This window comes from Trachurus trachurus, assembly GCF_905171665.1.
Source record: "Trachurus trachurus genome assembly, chromosome: 16".
Taxonomy (NCBI): Eukaryota; Metazoa; Chordata; class Actinopteri; order Carangiformes; family Carangidae; genus Trachurus; species Trachurus trachurus.
The window spans coordinates 15,602,879-15,619,594 of NC_139902.1; the positions used below are offsets into that span (position 1 = coordinate 15,602,879).

At 43.8% G+C, this 16,716-nt stretch overlaps 2 protein-coding genes across 2 annotated transcripts; both read right to left on the minus strand.

The window, feature by feature from the left end:
• Positions 1–205: 205 nt before the first annotated feature.
• Positions 206–3,065, minus strand: LOC310998805 (uncharacterized protein). The gene is made up of 3 exons (XM_083989006.1): positions 2,880–3,065; positions 2,462–2,750; positions 206–2,375 (listed from the first exon to the last, which is right to left on the minus strand). The coding sequence occupies exons 1-3, from the start codon at positions 2,904–2,906 to the stop codon at positions 865–867; spliced, it is 1,827 nt and encodes a 608-aa protein (XP_083845132.1). The 5' UTR covers positions 2,907–3,065; the 3' UTR covers positions 206–864.
• Positions 3,066–4,496: 1,431 nt separating this feature from the next.
• Positions 4,497–13,691, minus strand: LOC310999710 (uncharacterized protein; the record flags this gene model as incomplete). The annotated part of the gene is made up of 5 exons (XM_083990266.1): positions 4,497–4,561; positions 4,699–5,287; positions 6,078–7,039; positions 8,108–8,605; positions 13,343–13,691. 5 exons carry the CDS (start codon positions 13,689–13,691, stop codon positions 4,497–4,499), a joined length of 2,463 nt encoding a protein of 820 aa, XP_083846392.1.
• Positions 13,692–16,716: the final 3,025 nt, after the last annotated feature.

The following is a 16,716-nucleotide window of genomic DNA, read 5'->3' on the forward strand; positions in this document are numbered from 1 at the left end:
TACACAATGAAGTAAAATTAACTACTACTATTAACTTTTTGACTGACATGTAAAAGCCATGCAAAGTCCAATGGATTGTCTTAGATTTTTTTATTATTATTATTATTTTTTTTGTATGGAAAATAGATTGTCAAATAGTGAGATTACTCAATAACAATATTTAAATAATGCTCTTGTTCACACTGATCACTTTTAAAGGAAAAATACAAAATACATTTTGTACTAAGAGAAGTAAGAAATTTGTACTTTTCCTGTTACAAGGCAATTTTTTAGGATAAGGATCAGGTGGCAAAGAGTCCTCCGTGATATCTAAAGCTGTTACTAAAACTTTTGGGAATGCTTTGACAAGTTATTTGGTGATTTATTTGCTAAAATACAACAAGGAGAAAACAGCTTCTTCCACTGCTGGATAAGGCACAATAAAACAACTGAACATACTTCAGGAGTCGGCCTGGTGTGTGTAATTGCAGCAGTGATGTGCTCAAGGTTACTTTAAGATACACTTTAAGTCCGTAGCAGTTATCAATCTGCACAAGCAGACAGGTGGATACCTCACAAATATAAGAATGTCAACCTGTCTGAGGTATGAACTTCTTCAAATCATTTTTTTTTTTTAAATCAATCTCTCCTTGGAAAAAAGAAAGTGTAGGACAAGTCAAATTGTATTTGAAAATAAAACACAATTTCAGTCTGTGTGTTTGTTTAAAGAGAAGAAGTGCAATTTCCAGATCGTTCCTTATTGACAAACAGATATGATATATTCAGCACAAATTTCAACACTCAACACCTTATTTACTGCAGTGTTTCAATTTTGTAATGCACCAACACAATATCTCTTCACTCTGCACTGTTACCTCCACTCTCTCATTTGTGCTTGGCTCTTTCCTCAGCCCCTGCTTCTTCCTCTCTCCCTTCAGAGGAGTAGTGCACCAGCGTCTGGTGTCTGTTCCTGGACGGGGCGTCTTTAAAGCGTAGGCCACAGTCTTCACATGCATACAGAAGCCTCTCTCTGTTACCCCCAGAGTTTCCTGCCACAGACTGAGCAGCAGCTGTTGATGCGGGAGGATCTCTGGAGTTCGAAGCTGTATGCGAGTCGCTTTCTGGCCTGTTAGGTGCATTTAGGCCGGCGATCGGTAAAGGAAAACTCCTGGGATTCCCGGCTGTATAACCACGGCCCGCTGCGCCACGATATGCACCCCCAGCTCCAGCCTCCCCAGCATGTTCAGAGGTCAGCCCGTGGACTGTGCGGGAGTGGAAGCGGATCCCGGAGCGGTTGGAGAAGCCCTTCCCACACAGGCTGCAGGTAAAGGGCCTCTCTCCTGTGTGGATACGGGTGTGGATCTTCAAAGCTCCAGACTGGGTGAAACATTTACCACACTGGCTGCAGCGGTACGGCTTCTCTCCAGTGTGGGTCCTCTGGTGGGCCCGGACCCCTGCCAGATGGGGGAACCCTCTGCCGCAAAACCCACAGGAATACGGCCGCTCGCCTGTGTGAATCCGCCTGTGGATCTTCAGAGCCCCTGACTGGCTAAAACTCTTCCCACAGTCGGAGCAGGTGTAGGGCCGGGCGCCGGTGTGCACATTGAGGTGGATGCGGAGGTTGCTGTGCGAGTTGAAGGCCCTGCCGCACTCTGTGCAGAGGAAGCCGGACTGTTTGTGGGCGTGCTCGGAGCGCTGGTGCTGCAGCAGCTGCGACGGCCTTGAAAAGGTGGCAGAGCAGTGCATGCAGGGATGCAGAGACAGCATGGTCCCAGATGTCCTGCCTCCTCCTCCTCCTCCTCCTCCTCCTCTCTCCTCTTGTTGATGTGTTTGTCTGTTCTGGTGGCAGGCCTGAGAGCACGTAGGAAAGGAGCGCTGGCAAGGAAAGCAGGGGAAAGGACCGGAGAGCTGTGAGGAGTGGGCGAGCTGAGGGCAGGAAAAACAAGAGGCAATAGGACAGTGGTGGTGATGGAAATGATGATGGGCATGGGTGTGGGAAAACGGGGAGTCAGAACTGTCTTGGCTGAGTATTTGGGAGCTGGACTGGAGGCCGTGGTGACAACACAAGCAGGGAAACACAGACAGACCAGACAAGGAGCCTGAAGACGCTCTGGATGGAGGAGTTTCTGAGTTCTGTTCTGGGCTCTGAGACCCTCCGTCTGCATCCTCCCCCTGCCGTCGGCCGGACGTCCTGGTCTCTAACTCAGATGTGCTGCTGCTGATTTGTTTAGTGGTGTCCGGCAGGCACACGCTGAGGCTCAGTGGAGCAGTGCTGCTGAGGTCTTTGGGCCGGCAAACACCATCTGATGACGCAGACCTCCGGGGTTTTAAAGTCTCAAATGAAGGTGGGCAAGAGGAGTAAGGGCAGCCGGGGCAGGTACAGGCATGATGCACATCTAAACAAGAAGGAACATTAATCACAACAAGAATATGATGAATTAAAGAAAAACAAATGAAACAATCTCTCCTAAAGAGCTCTAACCTTCTCTCCCGTGTCTGGACTCTCCCTTGCTCTGTGCTGCCCCAGGCTGGATGTGCCGGCCCTCATGTGCATCCGTCTTATCCTGAGCAAGTGGAGGATGTAGTAGACGCTCAAGTGAAGCACCTTTAAACCCCAGAGCAGCAGCTGCAGCAGCAGCAGCAGCAGCGGTGTCACCACCCGCCATGCCCCACGTTGCGTTCAGGACATCTGGCGGATCCTTGGAGGCGTTTCCAGATGTGATAAGGTCACCGATGTACTGATGCATCTCCATCCAGGAGCAGGGACCATGCTGCAAGAAGCACACAGGAAGCATGAGTGCAGATCCCGCGGGGCAGCCGCCATGCAGGGTCACTGCGGGAGCAAACGAGTTAATATTACACCGCTGTAGCTAAGTCAAATAACGGGGTCGCTCACTCACAATGTTGGTGCTCTTGTCTTTGTCCATGAATGTGAACGGACTCTGCTGCTGGCGCCAGATCCACAGCTTTGTTTTACACCAACGACCTCACTTACTCAGTCGCTGGAGTTCACGGCGATAAAAGCTACAAGAAATACACGTTTTCCATTTCAAAACAACATCTACACTGTAGCCTTCAACCATCAGGACGTAGCGTCAGCAAACATTGTGTTTCCGGGTTGGTCAATTAGGCTACCCGACGGGAGTTGTAGTTTTCAGTTTTCGCTTTATTTTAGAAAGCGATTAGGAAAGTAGCCTAAACGGTAAAGACAGCTCAAAACAGAGCATGTAATGTAATGTAATGTAATGTAATGAAAAAAGACATTTGTTAACGTCAAAATGTGTTATTATCATTATTGTCATTAGAATAGAAGATATTAGTTTGGTTGCTTGTGTAAGGTTGTAAATAATAATATCCTAATTGTAACTGTTAATAATTGTAGTAGAAGCCTAGTACAATTCATATTAACAGTAATGATAATATTATTATTGTTAAGATTGTTTTTATTAATAATAATTATATAGAAAGCCAGAGGGAAATGCTAGGGGCCCAGCCCACCACCCAGCAGCATGACTAGGGGCCCACCCAGGGTTAATAATCAGTGTTTTTCAGCTTCCTTGCTTTTATGCCAAGAGTTGCTAGGCTGTAACTTCCTATATGGTTGAGTACAAACAACTACTCTATATACTAAATACTCATAGGCTGTTCTTTGGAGCTTTCTCTAAAATGACAAATGTGTGAGGTCTTTGTCACTAGAAACTACACTACAAAAACACTCTGCAACCTTGTAGATGAAGGACAGTAAACAAGGTCAATATTCGCAGATCTTGCATCAACATGTGTTTATTTGCCTTTAGAAAAACATACAGACCATATACATTCAGGAAAAGTAAATCACAAGTTGACATTTTTGAGTATTAAACTGCATCTGTATTATTGGCACTGATAAAAGTATTTAACTTAGTACCTTAGGACAAAGAAATACACACAGCTTCAAGTTTTCAACTGAACATTAAGAAATCCAGCATTTTCATTTAACTTATGGATTCAATCTCCCCACACTAACAAGAACATATAAAAGAAACTGGGAATAGTTATCAATGCTCTCAAAAAATCCAGCACAATATTGCATAGACTTAATAACAGTATACCATGTTGCTCGTAGGTGGACTGTTGTTACTCCCCTTAGGGCCAACAAAAGCTGGGGCATAACAAATGGCACAAGCCACAAACCTTACCCCAAGAAGCAAATCAAAGAAATGAAATTTGGAATGTTTTGTTTGAATTAAAAAAACAACTTTATGTTAAAACAAAGTGACATGGTCAAGTGACAGAGACACAACCCAAGAGACGATCGATACTGGTGGAGTTGCAGTTTTAGTGAAAGTCTGCGCTGACATTTAGCCATAGTTACCGTGGCTACAGGTATGGGCAAAAAAAAAAAAGGCCGGTGTATCCTTTGTGGCGTAGCAAAGACACCACAAAGTAAGTTCTATTCTTTTTTCAGCCCTCATTCAGTATCATTATACTTTTATTATTGTTAGTATTACTCCAGTGTACTACTTCATTTCTCCTCATCAGCACAGGCAGGAAGAAACCGTCAACCTCCATCTTTGTTTCTTCCCGACTTTCAGTCTGTCAGCTGTCAGGATTTGGAAGACAAGTCAACATCAGAGCCTGAAGACTGAGGCTCTTTTTTAACATTCATTAATGGTCCGGAGGTTGTACTAAGAATGGAAAGATTTATGGGACCCATTTCTACCTTCATCATTTCTGTACCTTCCTCTCCCGGGTTTGTTTTACTAGTAGCCTGCCTGTCACTGCCTTTAAACTCTTCTCTGTTCGATCCCTCTGAGATCTCAAATTCTTCTGGCTCATTTTTAACAGTGCACAGAGAACTTTCGCTCTGAGCAGACTTATCTGAATTACACTTCTTAGACAAATCCAAAGGTGCTTCATATTCTGGGTCTTGTTTAATCCTAGTTACCAAATCCAGGGGTGTGTCATTTGGTACTCCGAATCCATGGTGTCCATTACTTGACAAAGGCGGCTTGACCTCTGTTGAGGGAGCTGGAAGTGTCTGAGGGGTTTCAGAACATACTGGAAGAAAGAAGACAAGTTTAACACCAGGAGGTGGCTGTTTGTCCAGTGTCAGCTTCCATAGCCCGTCTGCTGGACCAGAGCCAGTGGAAACACCCTCTGCCCCAAGGTCAGGACTAACAGGGTCTTCAACAGGTGCAGCAGGTTTATTTAAAACAGCGTCTGGCTTGGTTACTGTATGTGCTGGATGCGACGAGGCTAGTTTGACATTGGGTGTTTTTGTCCCGGATGAAGAGCTCTTCGTGGTCTGACGTTTCTTGGAAGTATTCTAAAAAAGGGAAAGACAACAAAAGCACCCGGTTACCAAAGGCAAAATTTAGAATAATTCTTCAGTATTTTTTGAAATACATTTGTTCTTTCTTGCCAAAAAATATGAAGAGAAGACAACAACCATCACATCTGTACAGTCAGTAGATAACTAACTATCACCAGAAGTCAGTTAATATGACGGACAAACTCTGACAACAAAATCTACCTAATGAAGTATCTACAAGTTCACTGATTGTGGTGTCATATCTGACTGCTTTAAATGTCAGGAAACGAATAAACAAATGTCTAAAAATATAAAGTTATTTCTTTAAATCTTAGTTGAGGAAGGATCAAATCTCAATTTGACTTTTTTCAATCCAAAACTTAACAGTCAGTTGCCAGCTACATTATATTCAAAAGCTATTTTGTCAGCAAATCAAACACTTGTGAAAGTGGAAATGTGAGCAAACACTGACACTGGGCATGTTTGCATGCATCTTAGTGGTAGTGGTATTTAGAATATCCAGATATGCATTCGAGAGACTAATCTGAGTCTAATTTGTTTCGAGAAAACTGGATTTGCCAACTGGAGTACTCTAATAGAAACAGCACATGGTACAAATCTCTGGATTTTGATGCTCATTAAATTTAATCACACTCAACTCAGCAGTTGCTGTAAAGATTGGAAATATCTAAGCAAAGTTCACAGCAAGCTTTAGAAAAAGGGTGGCAGCACTGTTGCAGAATGAGGATTTGCTAGAAGTAAAAACACACTGGTGTGGTCCTTCAAACTCTGCCCCCACACTCACCACAGACTGAAATGTTTGTCCACAGGTCTTGAGGTGGCTGTCGTAGTTCTGCTGGTGGGGAAAACCCAGTCCACAGCTCTGACAGAGGCAGGGTGATTGGCCAGCATGACCACCCATGTGGGACATCAACATCAAGGCTGAGCGGAAACCTTTCCCACACTCGGCACATTTCAGCACCCTCTGATGAGCCCCGGCATGTTTCTTCAGCTCTTCTGTGCTATCGAACTTTTCTCCGCACTCCAGGCATCTGATCTCGTCCCCCTTGGAGCCCTGGTTGCCCCAGCAGCCCGTGTCCTTCTTGTGCTGCTGGAATTCGGCCTGGCTGACAAACTCTCTCAGACATGCCACACAGTGAATGCGCTCAGGTTCACACTTGTGTTGGCGGTACAGCTTTGCCAGACGGAAGTGGCAGTGGCATCGTACACAGGTGTAAGGCAACAAACCCAGATGTGTAAAGCTGTGTTTTAGGAGAGCGTTCTTCTTGGGAAAGGTCTGCATGCAGTCCGTGCATTTAAAACTGCTGCGGCACGACTTCCTCCGGTGGCGCGCAAGGGATTTCTGGGAGGAGAATTTGCGGCCACAGGTTTCACACACAACATGCCGCATGCATTTGTGTAAGCTCACGTGATATTCACACGCCTTCAGGGACGTAAACACGCGTTTGCAGAGGTCACACTCGTAAAACTTATCCTCAAAGTGCGTTTTTGACAGGTGGTCCGTCAGATCGTCCTGCGATGCAAAGCCCGTCAGGCAGATGCGGCACACCAGACGATCCACTTTGGTCTGGACGTGTGTGCGCAGGTGGACACGGTAGTTATAAATCTGACAGAAGCGCTTCCCACATTCTGCGCAGCAATATGGGCGTGCCCCAGTGTGCAAGTTCATATGGTCCTGCAGCTTGAATTTGGAGGGCAGCTGGAGATTACAGACGCTGCAGTGGTAGCTGCCTGAATGATTTGACCCTGAAGAAAAGAGAACGAATATGAGGGGGGTTAGGTTGCCAACTGATAGGGTTAGGGGTTAAATCAAGATCAGAGTAACAGAAATAAATACGATAAATAATCACAAAATCTCGATTTTCCTACATGTTACCCCATCTGTTCCCACCAAACCAAAAAACTCTTCATCCAGCTCATAGACATTAATTTATTCATTACTATGCTTAAAAGCTCAGCACTGTGGTGTCTGGCACGTGTGTTCAACAGGAGGTAATAATGGAGCTGTTGAGGACTATTTTCAGCTGTGCATTAAAGCAGAAGTAAGTGGTCCGGTCGTTTTCGCTAATGCTGCGTTCCAGGCAGGCTTTTGAAATCGTAAATTACAGCTTCAAGTCACAACTTACGACTTTGTAGCGTTCCAGGCAACCCACTCGTGTTTTTCCGACCTGTTTTACCGGTGAAAGTCACTATAACGGCCACTCGTAACTTCCGACCGGTGAACTCGTACCAGATCGAACTGGTACCACTTCACGGTCGGAAAAATACGAGTTTCCTTGAACGCACCATAACAGTCCTCGTCCCTACGTCACCACATTCACGGCGTCCCTTGGCTGCACACACAGCCCTGCATGCCGTTCTCTCTCCTCATTGGATAAAAACTGTAGGATACGATAAATGTTTTCTCTTCGGCTCAGAGCAGAGCAGAGCAGAGGGACTGAGAGACCCGTGTTTCAGTCCAAACACTCTATGTAAGTGATTGCTGTCGGAAGATATAACTATTTAAGACTTATATTAACACAAATATATCACTCACTTCTGCTTTAATATAGTCTTAGGTTTGGTCTTTTCATGGGATTTTTTAACAATAAGAAAAACATCACAAGACTTATCCTTTCAAAAGCAGTATCCAAAAATATAAAAAAGACTCTTGGCTTTGGAATAAAAATCATTTGGCATAAGACAGGTGTGTGTGAATAAATCAGTACCAAGACTCTGCTATGTACTGGATATCAAACTCCAAAGTCAGCCACAGTTGTAGTGTGTAGTAGTGACTCTAAACTCCTACTACTGTGTCCAGTGAATTAACTATACCATTGCTTTTCCCTTCATCTTCTTCATCCTCATAGTCGTCTTCTTCGTCTTCCTCCTCTTCGTCATACACATCTGAACCCTCACTGACATCTGAATCGTCCTCCTCATCTTGCATCTGCATGTCTGTTGCATTTTGCAGTACGGTGTTCCCATCGCATACTTCCTTGTCATTCCTTGTTTCCGGTCCGGTGGAGGGATCCGACAGCGCAGCGCCTTTGGCAGCTTGCTCGTCCTGCAGGCTCTGTGCAGGAGGTCTGCCTTTGCACCCTGAGGTCTCTGACCGAGGTGCAGTGGACAACACCGAGGGGGGTTGTTTTGCTGCATCTGCTTCCTTGCAATCAGCGGACAGTTGTAGTCGTTGCTTCTTGTGTGCGCCTGAACGTGAGGTGGGAGGGTGACTGGATGTTTGGGTCACCGAGGTGTCCTGTGCCTGCAGGATATCCGGAAATCCCAACTCTGTCAGCTGGATATCAATGGTGTATTCAATGGACATGGCTGCTGTGAAAACACAGAAAGGGAGCGAGTGTGAAATTAGCGATTGATATTCATGGCTTTAGCTTTCAGGCGCGAAATTGAGGTAGACACAAAATTAAGGTTGTCACAAATATCAGTGTACCTACCTGTCGAGGGGACTACATCTGGCCTTATTCCATCCCGTCGTCTTCTTTAATTTTCTGTAGAAGCTGTCAAACAACTTTTGCACGGAAATCCTCGGGCACACCTTAAAGCGCGGCGGGTCATCTCGCTCACCTGGCGAGAGGAGCTGTGGATGTCAGCAGCGCCTGGTTTCTCAACCATGAGACAACAAGCTCCACTGTCGGTGTTTAACTTCTTGTCAGCGTGAAAAAACAAAACAAAGTAAAAGCTTGCGTTGACAAGGACATAAAAAACAAAGCGATACCAAAATTGGCGGTGCAGCTATCCGCAAACTCACTACTGCTGGTGATGAAAGGGAGTTGGGGAGAAAAGACAACAAAGGAAGCACCACGAGAGGAGGAGACTCAGGTGAGCGCTCGAGCAGCCCCTGGTGTCTTGGAGCGGTAGTACAGGTCAAGACCACTACCACAGTACAGCACTGCCTTCAAGTGTACTCTGGACAGAGTAGTCTAGATGGAAACAGGGGTCTACGAGCACGTCTTGATTTTTTTTCCCCACCTGTTTTTTATTAATCTTTAAAGTGTCTATTTTAAGACTCTGACAGGTACCAGGATGAAAAAATGTCCCATGGTGTTTATTTTTAACCCTTTACTGCCCCTATCCCAAATTCGAGGCTGAAAAAACTGAAAATTAAATTGGCATAGCTCTTTAAGTAAACAACTCACAGGGACAAATTAACACGTTTTTCTACACAATTTGGGGCCAAGGAATTCAATAGAATAGTTATTTTTAAGTTTTTAACACATCCTGACTTGATTTTGGGGCAAAAATATCAAAAATTAGCTGAAAATTCTAAAATCGTATGTATATTTTCCCCTATACCAAAACCCTTTGCACTGAATGAAAACATTTAGAGTTTTTTCTTAATCTTTAAAGTGTCTACTTTAAGACTCTGACAGGTACCAGGGTGAAAAAATGCCCCATGGTGTTTATTTTTAACCCTTTACTACACCTATCCCAAATTCGAGGCTGAAAAAACTGAAAATGAAATTGGCATAGCTCTTTCAGTAAACAACTCACAGGGACAAATTAACAAATTTTCTACACAATTTGGGGGCAAGGAATTCAATAGAATCGTTATTTTTATGTTTTTAACACATCCTGACTTGATTTTGGGACAAAAATATCAAAAATTAGCTGAAAATTCTAAAATCGTATGTATATTTTCCCCTATACCAAAATCCTGTGCACTGAATGAAAACATTTTGAGATCTTTCATAATCTTTAAAGTGTCTACTTTAAGACTCTGACAGGTACCAGGATGAAAATATGTCTCATGGTGTTTATTTTTAACACTTTACTGCACCTATTTCAAATCAAACCTGAAAACACTGAAAAAGAAATCAGCATATCTCTTGAAGTAAACAACAGAGAGAGACAAATTAACACATTTTTCTACACAATTTTGAAACAGAGAATTCAACTAAATAGTTATTTTAAGTTTTTACACACATCTTGACTTGATTTTGGGACAAAAAAAAGTGAATAATTAGCTGAAAATTCTAAAATCGCATGTATATTTTCCACAATACCAAAATCCTTTACACTGGATGAAAACATTGAGATTTTTCTCAATCTTTAAAGTGTCTACTTTAAGATTTTGGTACAAGGATGAAAAAACGTCCTGTGGGGTTTATTTTTAACCCATTACTACACCTATCCCAAATCAAACCTGAAAAAACTGAAAAAGAAATCACGGTAACATCTTGAAGTTAACAACCCACACAGATGAGTTCTGTTTTAGGACTAGACAAAACTATCCCTAGATTAAGCTTGTCATCCTGAGGTTTGAGTGGTGACGATGTCCCAGGTGTGGCCCCCTCTGCTTTCAACGCTTCTAGGCCACTGGTGTTACTTAAGGGTCCAGGAGGTGTCACGCCTCTTTGCCCACAGCCATCGGCTTCCATGCTCTGCTGCTCCTTAGAGGGCTTTGATGGTCTAGCATTGGGCTTGGCCTCGAATCCCAAGGTCCTTAAGTAGCCTGATGGTTGACTTGCCCACGAAGCCTCTGCAGCCGACTTCCACAGGGCAGCTGAGCCATTCCACATCGGCTACCAGTTCTGTGTACTTAGGAAGACCAGAGGACGAGATCTAGTCTGTGGTTTGTTGTGACAATCTCAGATGGGAAGCAGAACCTTTGATTTAGATCTGCGACCAACTTCCAGTCTTGTTCACCTTTTTTTGCAGCCAACCAAAATATGCTTAAGGTTTGCAGGGGATGGACAGAGGGGGCAGGTGGGGTCTTCTCTGTACCACTGGTTTAGGTTAGAGGGGGAAGGAAGGACATCATACGGTCCTCGCAAGATGAAACTGGTGTGAAATGCTTCCGTGCCCAGCAGCTCCCTCCAGGAGAATTTCCTCCTCAACTCAATGTAATGTAATCCCTTATTATTATCTTGACGCCTGCTCTTGTCACCACACCTCCTCAACAACCAGAGCACCGCATTGAGCTGGAGCTTCCTTGTGCCAGGATGGTCTGCTCTGTCCAAGGTCAAGGCCTCCCCTCCCCTGTTGCACAAGGCCAACGATGTGCACTGAGATCTGACTTTGGGGTCCATTTCCTTCCAGTTGCAAGAGAAGGAGCTGTTTGGGCTACGCAAGGGTCATGGGATTCCCTAAGTGTCATTCCAACCTTACTTTGGAGCACTTGAACTCCTCTGCGAGACTGGACACAGGAAGATTGAGTATGCCTCTTCGATACAGCCCGATGATTTTGGGAGTCCCACCCACTTTTGGAGAATGAGCTAATCAACCTCTCTAGCTTTTCGACCGCTGAGATTGGGACCTCGTAGATGGTCAGAGGCCACATCAGCCTGGGTAGTAGCCCTTCATCCTACCTGGGAGCATGGTCTTGTTGATACGCTCAAGGCCACTTATGGTTTCCTGCCTAAGCTGGTCCACTTGCTCTGTGTCCTTGAGGGTGGCATCATACCAATTACCAACGTCCAAGACTCTTTACTGGCTTCTCTGGCATTGTTGGTTTAGGCTCTTTGTCAACGTAAAACCTGTGTCTGACAGCTTTCCCTTGACAACTGAAATGCTCCTGGACAGGCCCGCCGATAGGGGGGGACAAACGGGTCTGCTGTCCCGGGCCCAGGAAAGAGGGGGGGCCCACAACTGGGCCCTCATTAAATTGTGGACTTTTTTTTAATTATTATTGTCAAATTAGTCCTATGTGGAAAAAGATATGTTTAATACATTTAAGTCTTTCTTATTTGTTTTCTTCCTAATTTTCCTTTAAAATAGTGGTGGTCAAGAACCCCCACCCCCCACCCCAAACACAAAAATGGTTTGGCCCGTGATCGAATTTGTTATTGACGTTATTATTAGTTCAGAAGGCCTACACTCAAAATGTCTGGTCAGCACAAGTCCGGTGCCCACAAAAGAAAAGAAAAGAGAAAAAGAGAAGAGGAAAACAAAGGGTTGAGAAATGCTCTAAACAAATATTTAAAAAAAATGTAGTGACGGTGAAGCTGGGACAAGTAAAATAGAGCAAGGTAAGTAGTGCGGCCAACCTGGTAACGTAACCTAACTGACGAACGTTAATTAGCCTAGCTTGTGCAAAAGCCTGACAAAACATGTTATCTTTGACAGAAACAGAGAGGAGGGAGGTCAAGCAGCAGTCAGGTGTCAGGAGTCAGGCTACGGATGAGGAGAGAGAGAGGGTGTGTCAGTGTAACGATGGAGCGGAGCGGCAGAGTGAGGCTACAGGTGACAGAGAGGAGAGAGGGTGTGTGTGTCAGTGTCATGGTGGAGCGGAGCGGCAGGCTAACTTTACCGGCGGTGACAGAGAAGAGAGAGGGGGGGGTGTGTCACGGTGGTGAAGCGGAGCGGCGGAGTGAGGCTACAGGTGACGAAACAGAGGAGTGGGACATAGACTAGAGGAAGAAGAAGACAAGAGAAGAAAACAGAGGAGATGAAGACAGAGGAGAGGAAGACAGGAGAGGGAAAACGGAGGAGAGGATAATTAAGACTGGAGAGGGATACAGAGGAGAGGAGAAGAAGACAGGAGATGAAGACAGAGGAGAGGAAGAGGGGAGGGAGAAATCAGAGGAAGACAGGAGAGGGAAACAGAGGAGAGGAAGACAGAGCAGGAGGAGAGGAAGGAAAGGAGCCGGAGGAAAGGAGGCGAGATGGAGAGGGGGGGGGGGGGCCCATCTAACATTATCTTGTCCCGGGCCCAGCCAAGACTGTCAGCTGGCCTGCTCCTGGATTTGCTCGACTTTAATTCCATCCGGGCCCACTGGATGTTCTCCTGCAGCTTGTTCAGCAACCGTGTGCCTTGGTTGTGGTGAGTATGGTCATATCATCCATATACGCTCTGATCGGAGGGAGACGAAGACCAGTTTTGAGCTTGAGCCCAACTACTACCCACCGGGAGGCTCGAATGATGACCTCCACTGCCATCGTGAAGGCCAGAGGCGAGATGGTGCATTGCCATTAGCCCTCTTTCCAGACGTTGCTGTAGTGTACTCGTCTGTTGTAAGCCATATAGCTGCACGTGTTGGAAGTAGGATTTGATGAGGCTGGTGATTGCTTTTGAGACGCTGTAAAAGTGAAATTCTGCCCAGAGGAGACTGTGAGGAACAGATTCAAAGGCATTGGCGAGGTCCAAGAACACAACATTGATATCTTTTTCATCCTTTCTGGCGGCTTGGATTTGGTGTCTCATGTTTGTGTGCTCCAAGCAACCTGAGAAGCCTGGGATGCCTGCCTTCTGCACTGAGGTATTGATGTAGTGGTTCCTGTCCAGGTAGACAGTCAGCCTATGAGCCACTATGCTGAAGAAGATTTTGTCGTGGTCATTGAAGAGGCTGATTTGGCGAAACTGGCTGATATCCGCAGAGTCCTTTTCCTTGGGGATTAGGATGCCTCCTGCCCTCCACCACGCAGTTGTGATAGCTTGTTTCTCCCAAACCACCGTCATCAACCTCCAGAGAAAGTGTAGTACCTCTGGTGCGTTCTTATAAAGCCGGTACGGGACTCCATTGGGCCCAGGAGAGGATGCAGCTCTTGCCCAATGTACAATCCTCTCCACTTCCACTTGGGAGGGCTGATGTCCAGCTGATGTTCAGGGGGATGTATTGGTGGCATATCGAGTGGAAGAGTTGTCTTACTAGACCGCTGGCTGTCCGTGTGGTATTTAGGTAAGCTTCGAGATCTTCCATCGCTGTTTTGAGTTTGCCACTTTTGTTCTTTGTGAAAAGACTCTTTACAAACTTGAAGGGGTCCTTGAAGAAGTTTGATCTTCCCTGCTCCTTCGTTTTACACCTCCTTCTCAAGTTCTCAGCTCTCCTCAACGATGACAGTCGGTTATTGATTTCTGCTTGTAGCAGGTTAATTCCCTCCTTCTCCTCCTCTGGACCCTTCATTGTTTTTTCAGCTGCCTCCTCTCCTTGATAAGCCATTCAATCTCCTCCTGTCTCCTGGACTTCATCAGGGTGGTTGATGTTTTCTTCTTCTTGTCTGTAGTTCCGAAGCGGTCAGCACCATAGTTGTATATCAGGTCTCCCATTCTCTACTCTGGGGGTGTTTTCTTCCTTGAATTCTTCGTAGCCAGGGGTGGGCGGGACCTGTACACGAGCAGTGCCAGGTCCCTCCCACTATTGGGAGCTAACCTATGGCAACCCTGGTTAACCTCAAGAGCTTTGCTACCGTAATTTCTTTTTCAGTGTTTTCAGGTTTGATTTGGGATAGGTGCAGTAAAGTGTTAAAAATAAACCCCATGGGACATTTCTTCATCCTGGTACCTGTCAGAGTCTTAAAGTAGACACTTAAAAGATTAAGAAAAATCTCAAAATGTTTTCATTCAGTGCACAGGATTTTGGTATAGGGGAAAATATACATACGATTTTAGAATTTTCAGCTACTTTTTGTCCCAAAATCAAGTCAAGATGTGTGTAAAAACTTAAAATAACTATTTAGTTGAATTCTCTGTTTCAAAATTGTGTAGAAAAATGTGTTAATTTGTCTCTCTCTGTTGTTTACTTCAAGAGATATGCTGATTTCTTTTTCAGTGTTTTCAGGTTTGATTTGGGATAGGTGCAGTAAAGTGTTAAAAATAAACACCATGGGACATCTTTTCATCCTGGTACCTGTCAGTCTTAAAGAAGACACTTTAAAGATTAAGAAAGATCTCAAAATGTTTTCATTCAGTGCACAGGATTTTGGTATAGGGGAAAATATACATACGATTTTAGAATTTTCAGCTAATTTTTGATATTTTTGTCCCAAAATCAAGTCAGGATGTGTTAAAAACTTAAAAATAACGATTCTATTGAATTCCTTGGCCCCAAATTGTGTAGAAAATTTGTTAATTTGTCCCTGTGAGTTGTTTACTGAAAGAGCTATGCCAATTTCATTTTCAGTTTTTTCAGCCTCGAATTTGGGATAGGTGTAGTAAAGGGTTAAAAATAAACACCGTGGGGCATTTTTTCACCCTGGTACCTGTCAGAGTCTTAAAGTAGACACTTTAAAGATTAAGAAAAATCTCTAAATGTTTTCATTCAGTGCAAAGGATTTTGGTATAGGGGAAAATATACATACGATTTTAGAATTTTCAGCTAATTTTTGATATTTTTGTCCCAAAATCAAGTCAGGATGTGTTAAAAACATAAAAATAACGATTCTATTGAATTCCTTGCCCCCAAATTGTGTAGAAAATTTGTTAATTTGTCCCTGTGAGTTGTTTACTGAAAGAGCTATGCCAATTTCATTTTCAGTTTTTTCAGCCTCGAATTTGGGATAGGTGTAGTAAAGGGTTAAAAATAAACCCCATGGGGCATTTTTTCACCCTGGTACCTGTCAGAGTCTTAAAGTAGACACTTTAAAGATTAAGAAAAAACTCTAAATGTTTTCATTCAGTGCAAAGGGTTTTGGTATAGGGGAAAATATACATACGATTTTAGAATTTTCAGCTAATTTTTGATATTTTTGCCCCAAAATCAAGTCAGGATGTGTTAAAAACTTAAAAATAACTATTCTATTGAATTCCTTGGCCCCAAATTGTGTAGAAAAACGTGTTAATTTGTCCCTGTGAGTTGTTTACTTAAAGAGCTATGCCAATTTCATTTTCAGTTTTTTCAGCCTCGAATTTGGGATAGGGGCAGTAAAGGGTTAAAAATAAACACCATGGGACATTTTTTCATCCTGGTACCTGTCAGAATCTTAAAATAGACACTTTAAAGATTAATAAAAAACAGGTGGGGAAAAAAAATCAAGACGTGCTCGTAGACCCCTGTTTCCATCTAGACTAGAGGGAAAAACAATACATTGACAGATTAAAAAAACAAAGTGCTGGTTTTACTATCACAGAAAGCAAATTGGAGGAGCTCATAGCAGTGATTATTTCCCCCCTTTTTTTTGGCATTTTTGTTTCAACAATTCTGCAAAGAATTGATAAAATATCAAAATTGTCAATTTAGTATTCAAGTTATTAACCAATTAGTTTCCCTCTAGATAACTGGTTAGTGTCTGAGAGAATAATGTAACCGGCCTAAAAATCTAGTTTTCACCCCAAGGCACTGATTCAACCATGACATCGAGGTAACTTCACATCAGTTACATCATAGTTATTGTCTGATGCACTCCTAGCAATGAGGCCAGTCATTAAATGTATAAGTGAGAGTTGTTCTGAACTCTAGTCCAAGTAATTTCAGTGCTTCTCTCTTAGTATGTGTTTTGTTTTTCAGATTCAAACATGGATACTTCAGAAACAAACCAACAACACCAACATGTTCCAAGCTCTGACGGAAAGATGCACTAAGATTTGAGACCCTGGACAAACTGTTAAAAGTTTTCCTCTAATGTTTTTTCAACACACTACTGTGTTTTCTATTTCACAAGTGGCTATTCAGTATACAAATCATGACCAACAAATACAAGACCACATTTCAGGTTGTGTTCCTAAATTAGAGCTGAGAACAAAGACAAGCAGGCAGGTTATTTCTTCA

Excerpts from the sequence above, each read along its gene's own strand:
- LOC310998805 (XM_083989006.1), bottom strand. The coding sequence starts at position 2,906 with ATGGACAAAGACAAGAGCACCAACATT. Across the intron at positions 2,751-2,879 it reads AAGACAAGAGCACCAACATT|CATGGTCCCTGCTCCTGGAT; the intron begins GTGAGTGAGCGA and ends TGCTTCTTGCAG. Across the intron at positions 2,376-2,461 it reads GTCCAGACACGGGAGAGAAG|ATGTGCATCATGCCTGTACC; the intron begins GTTAGAGCTCTT and ends CTTCTTGTTTAG.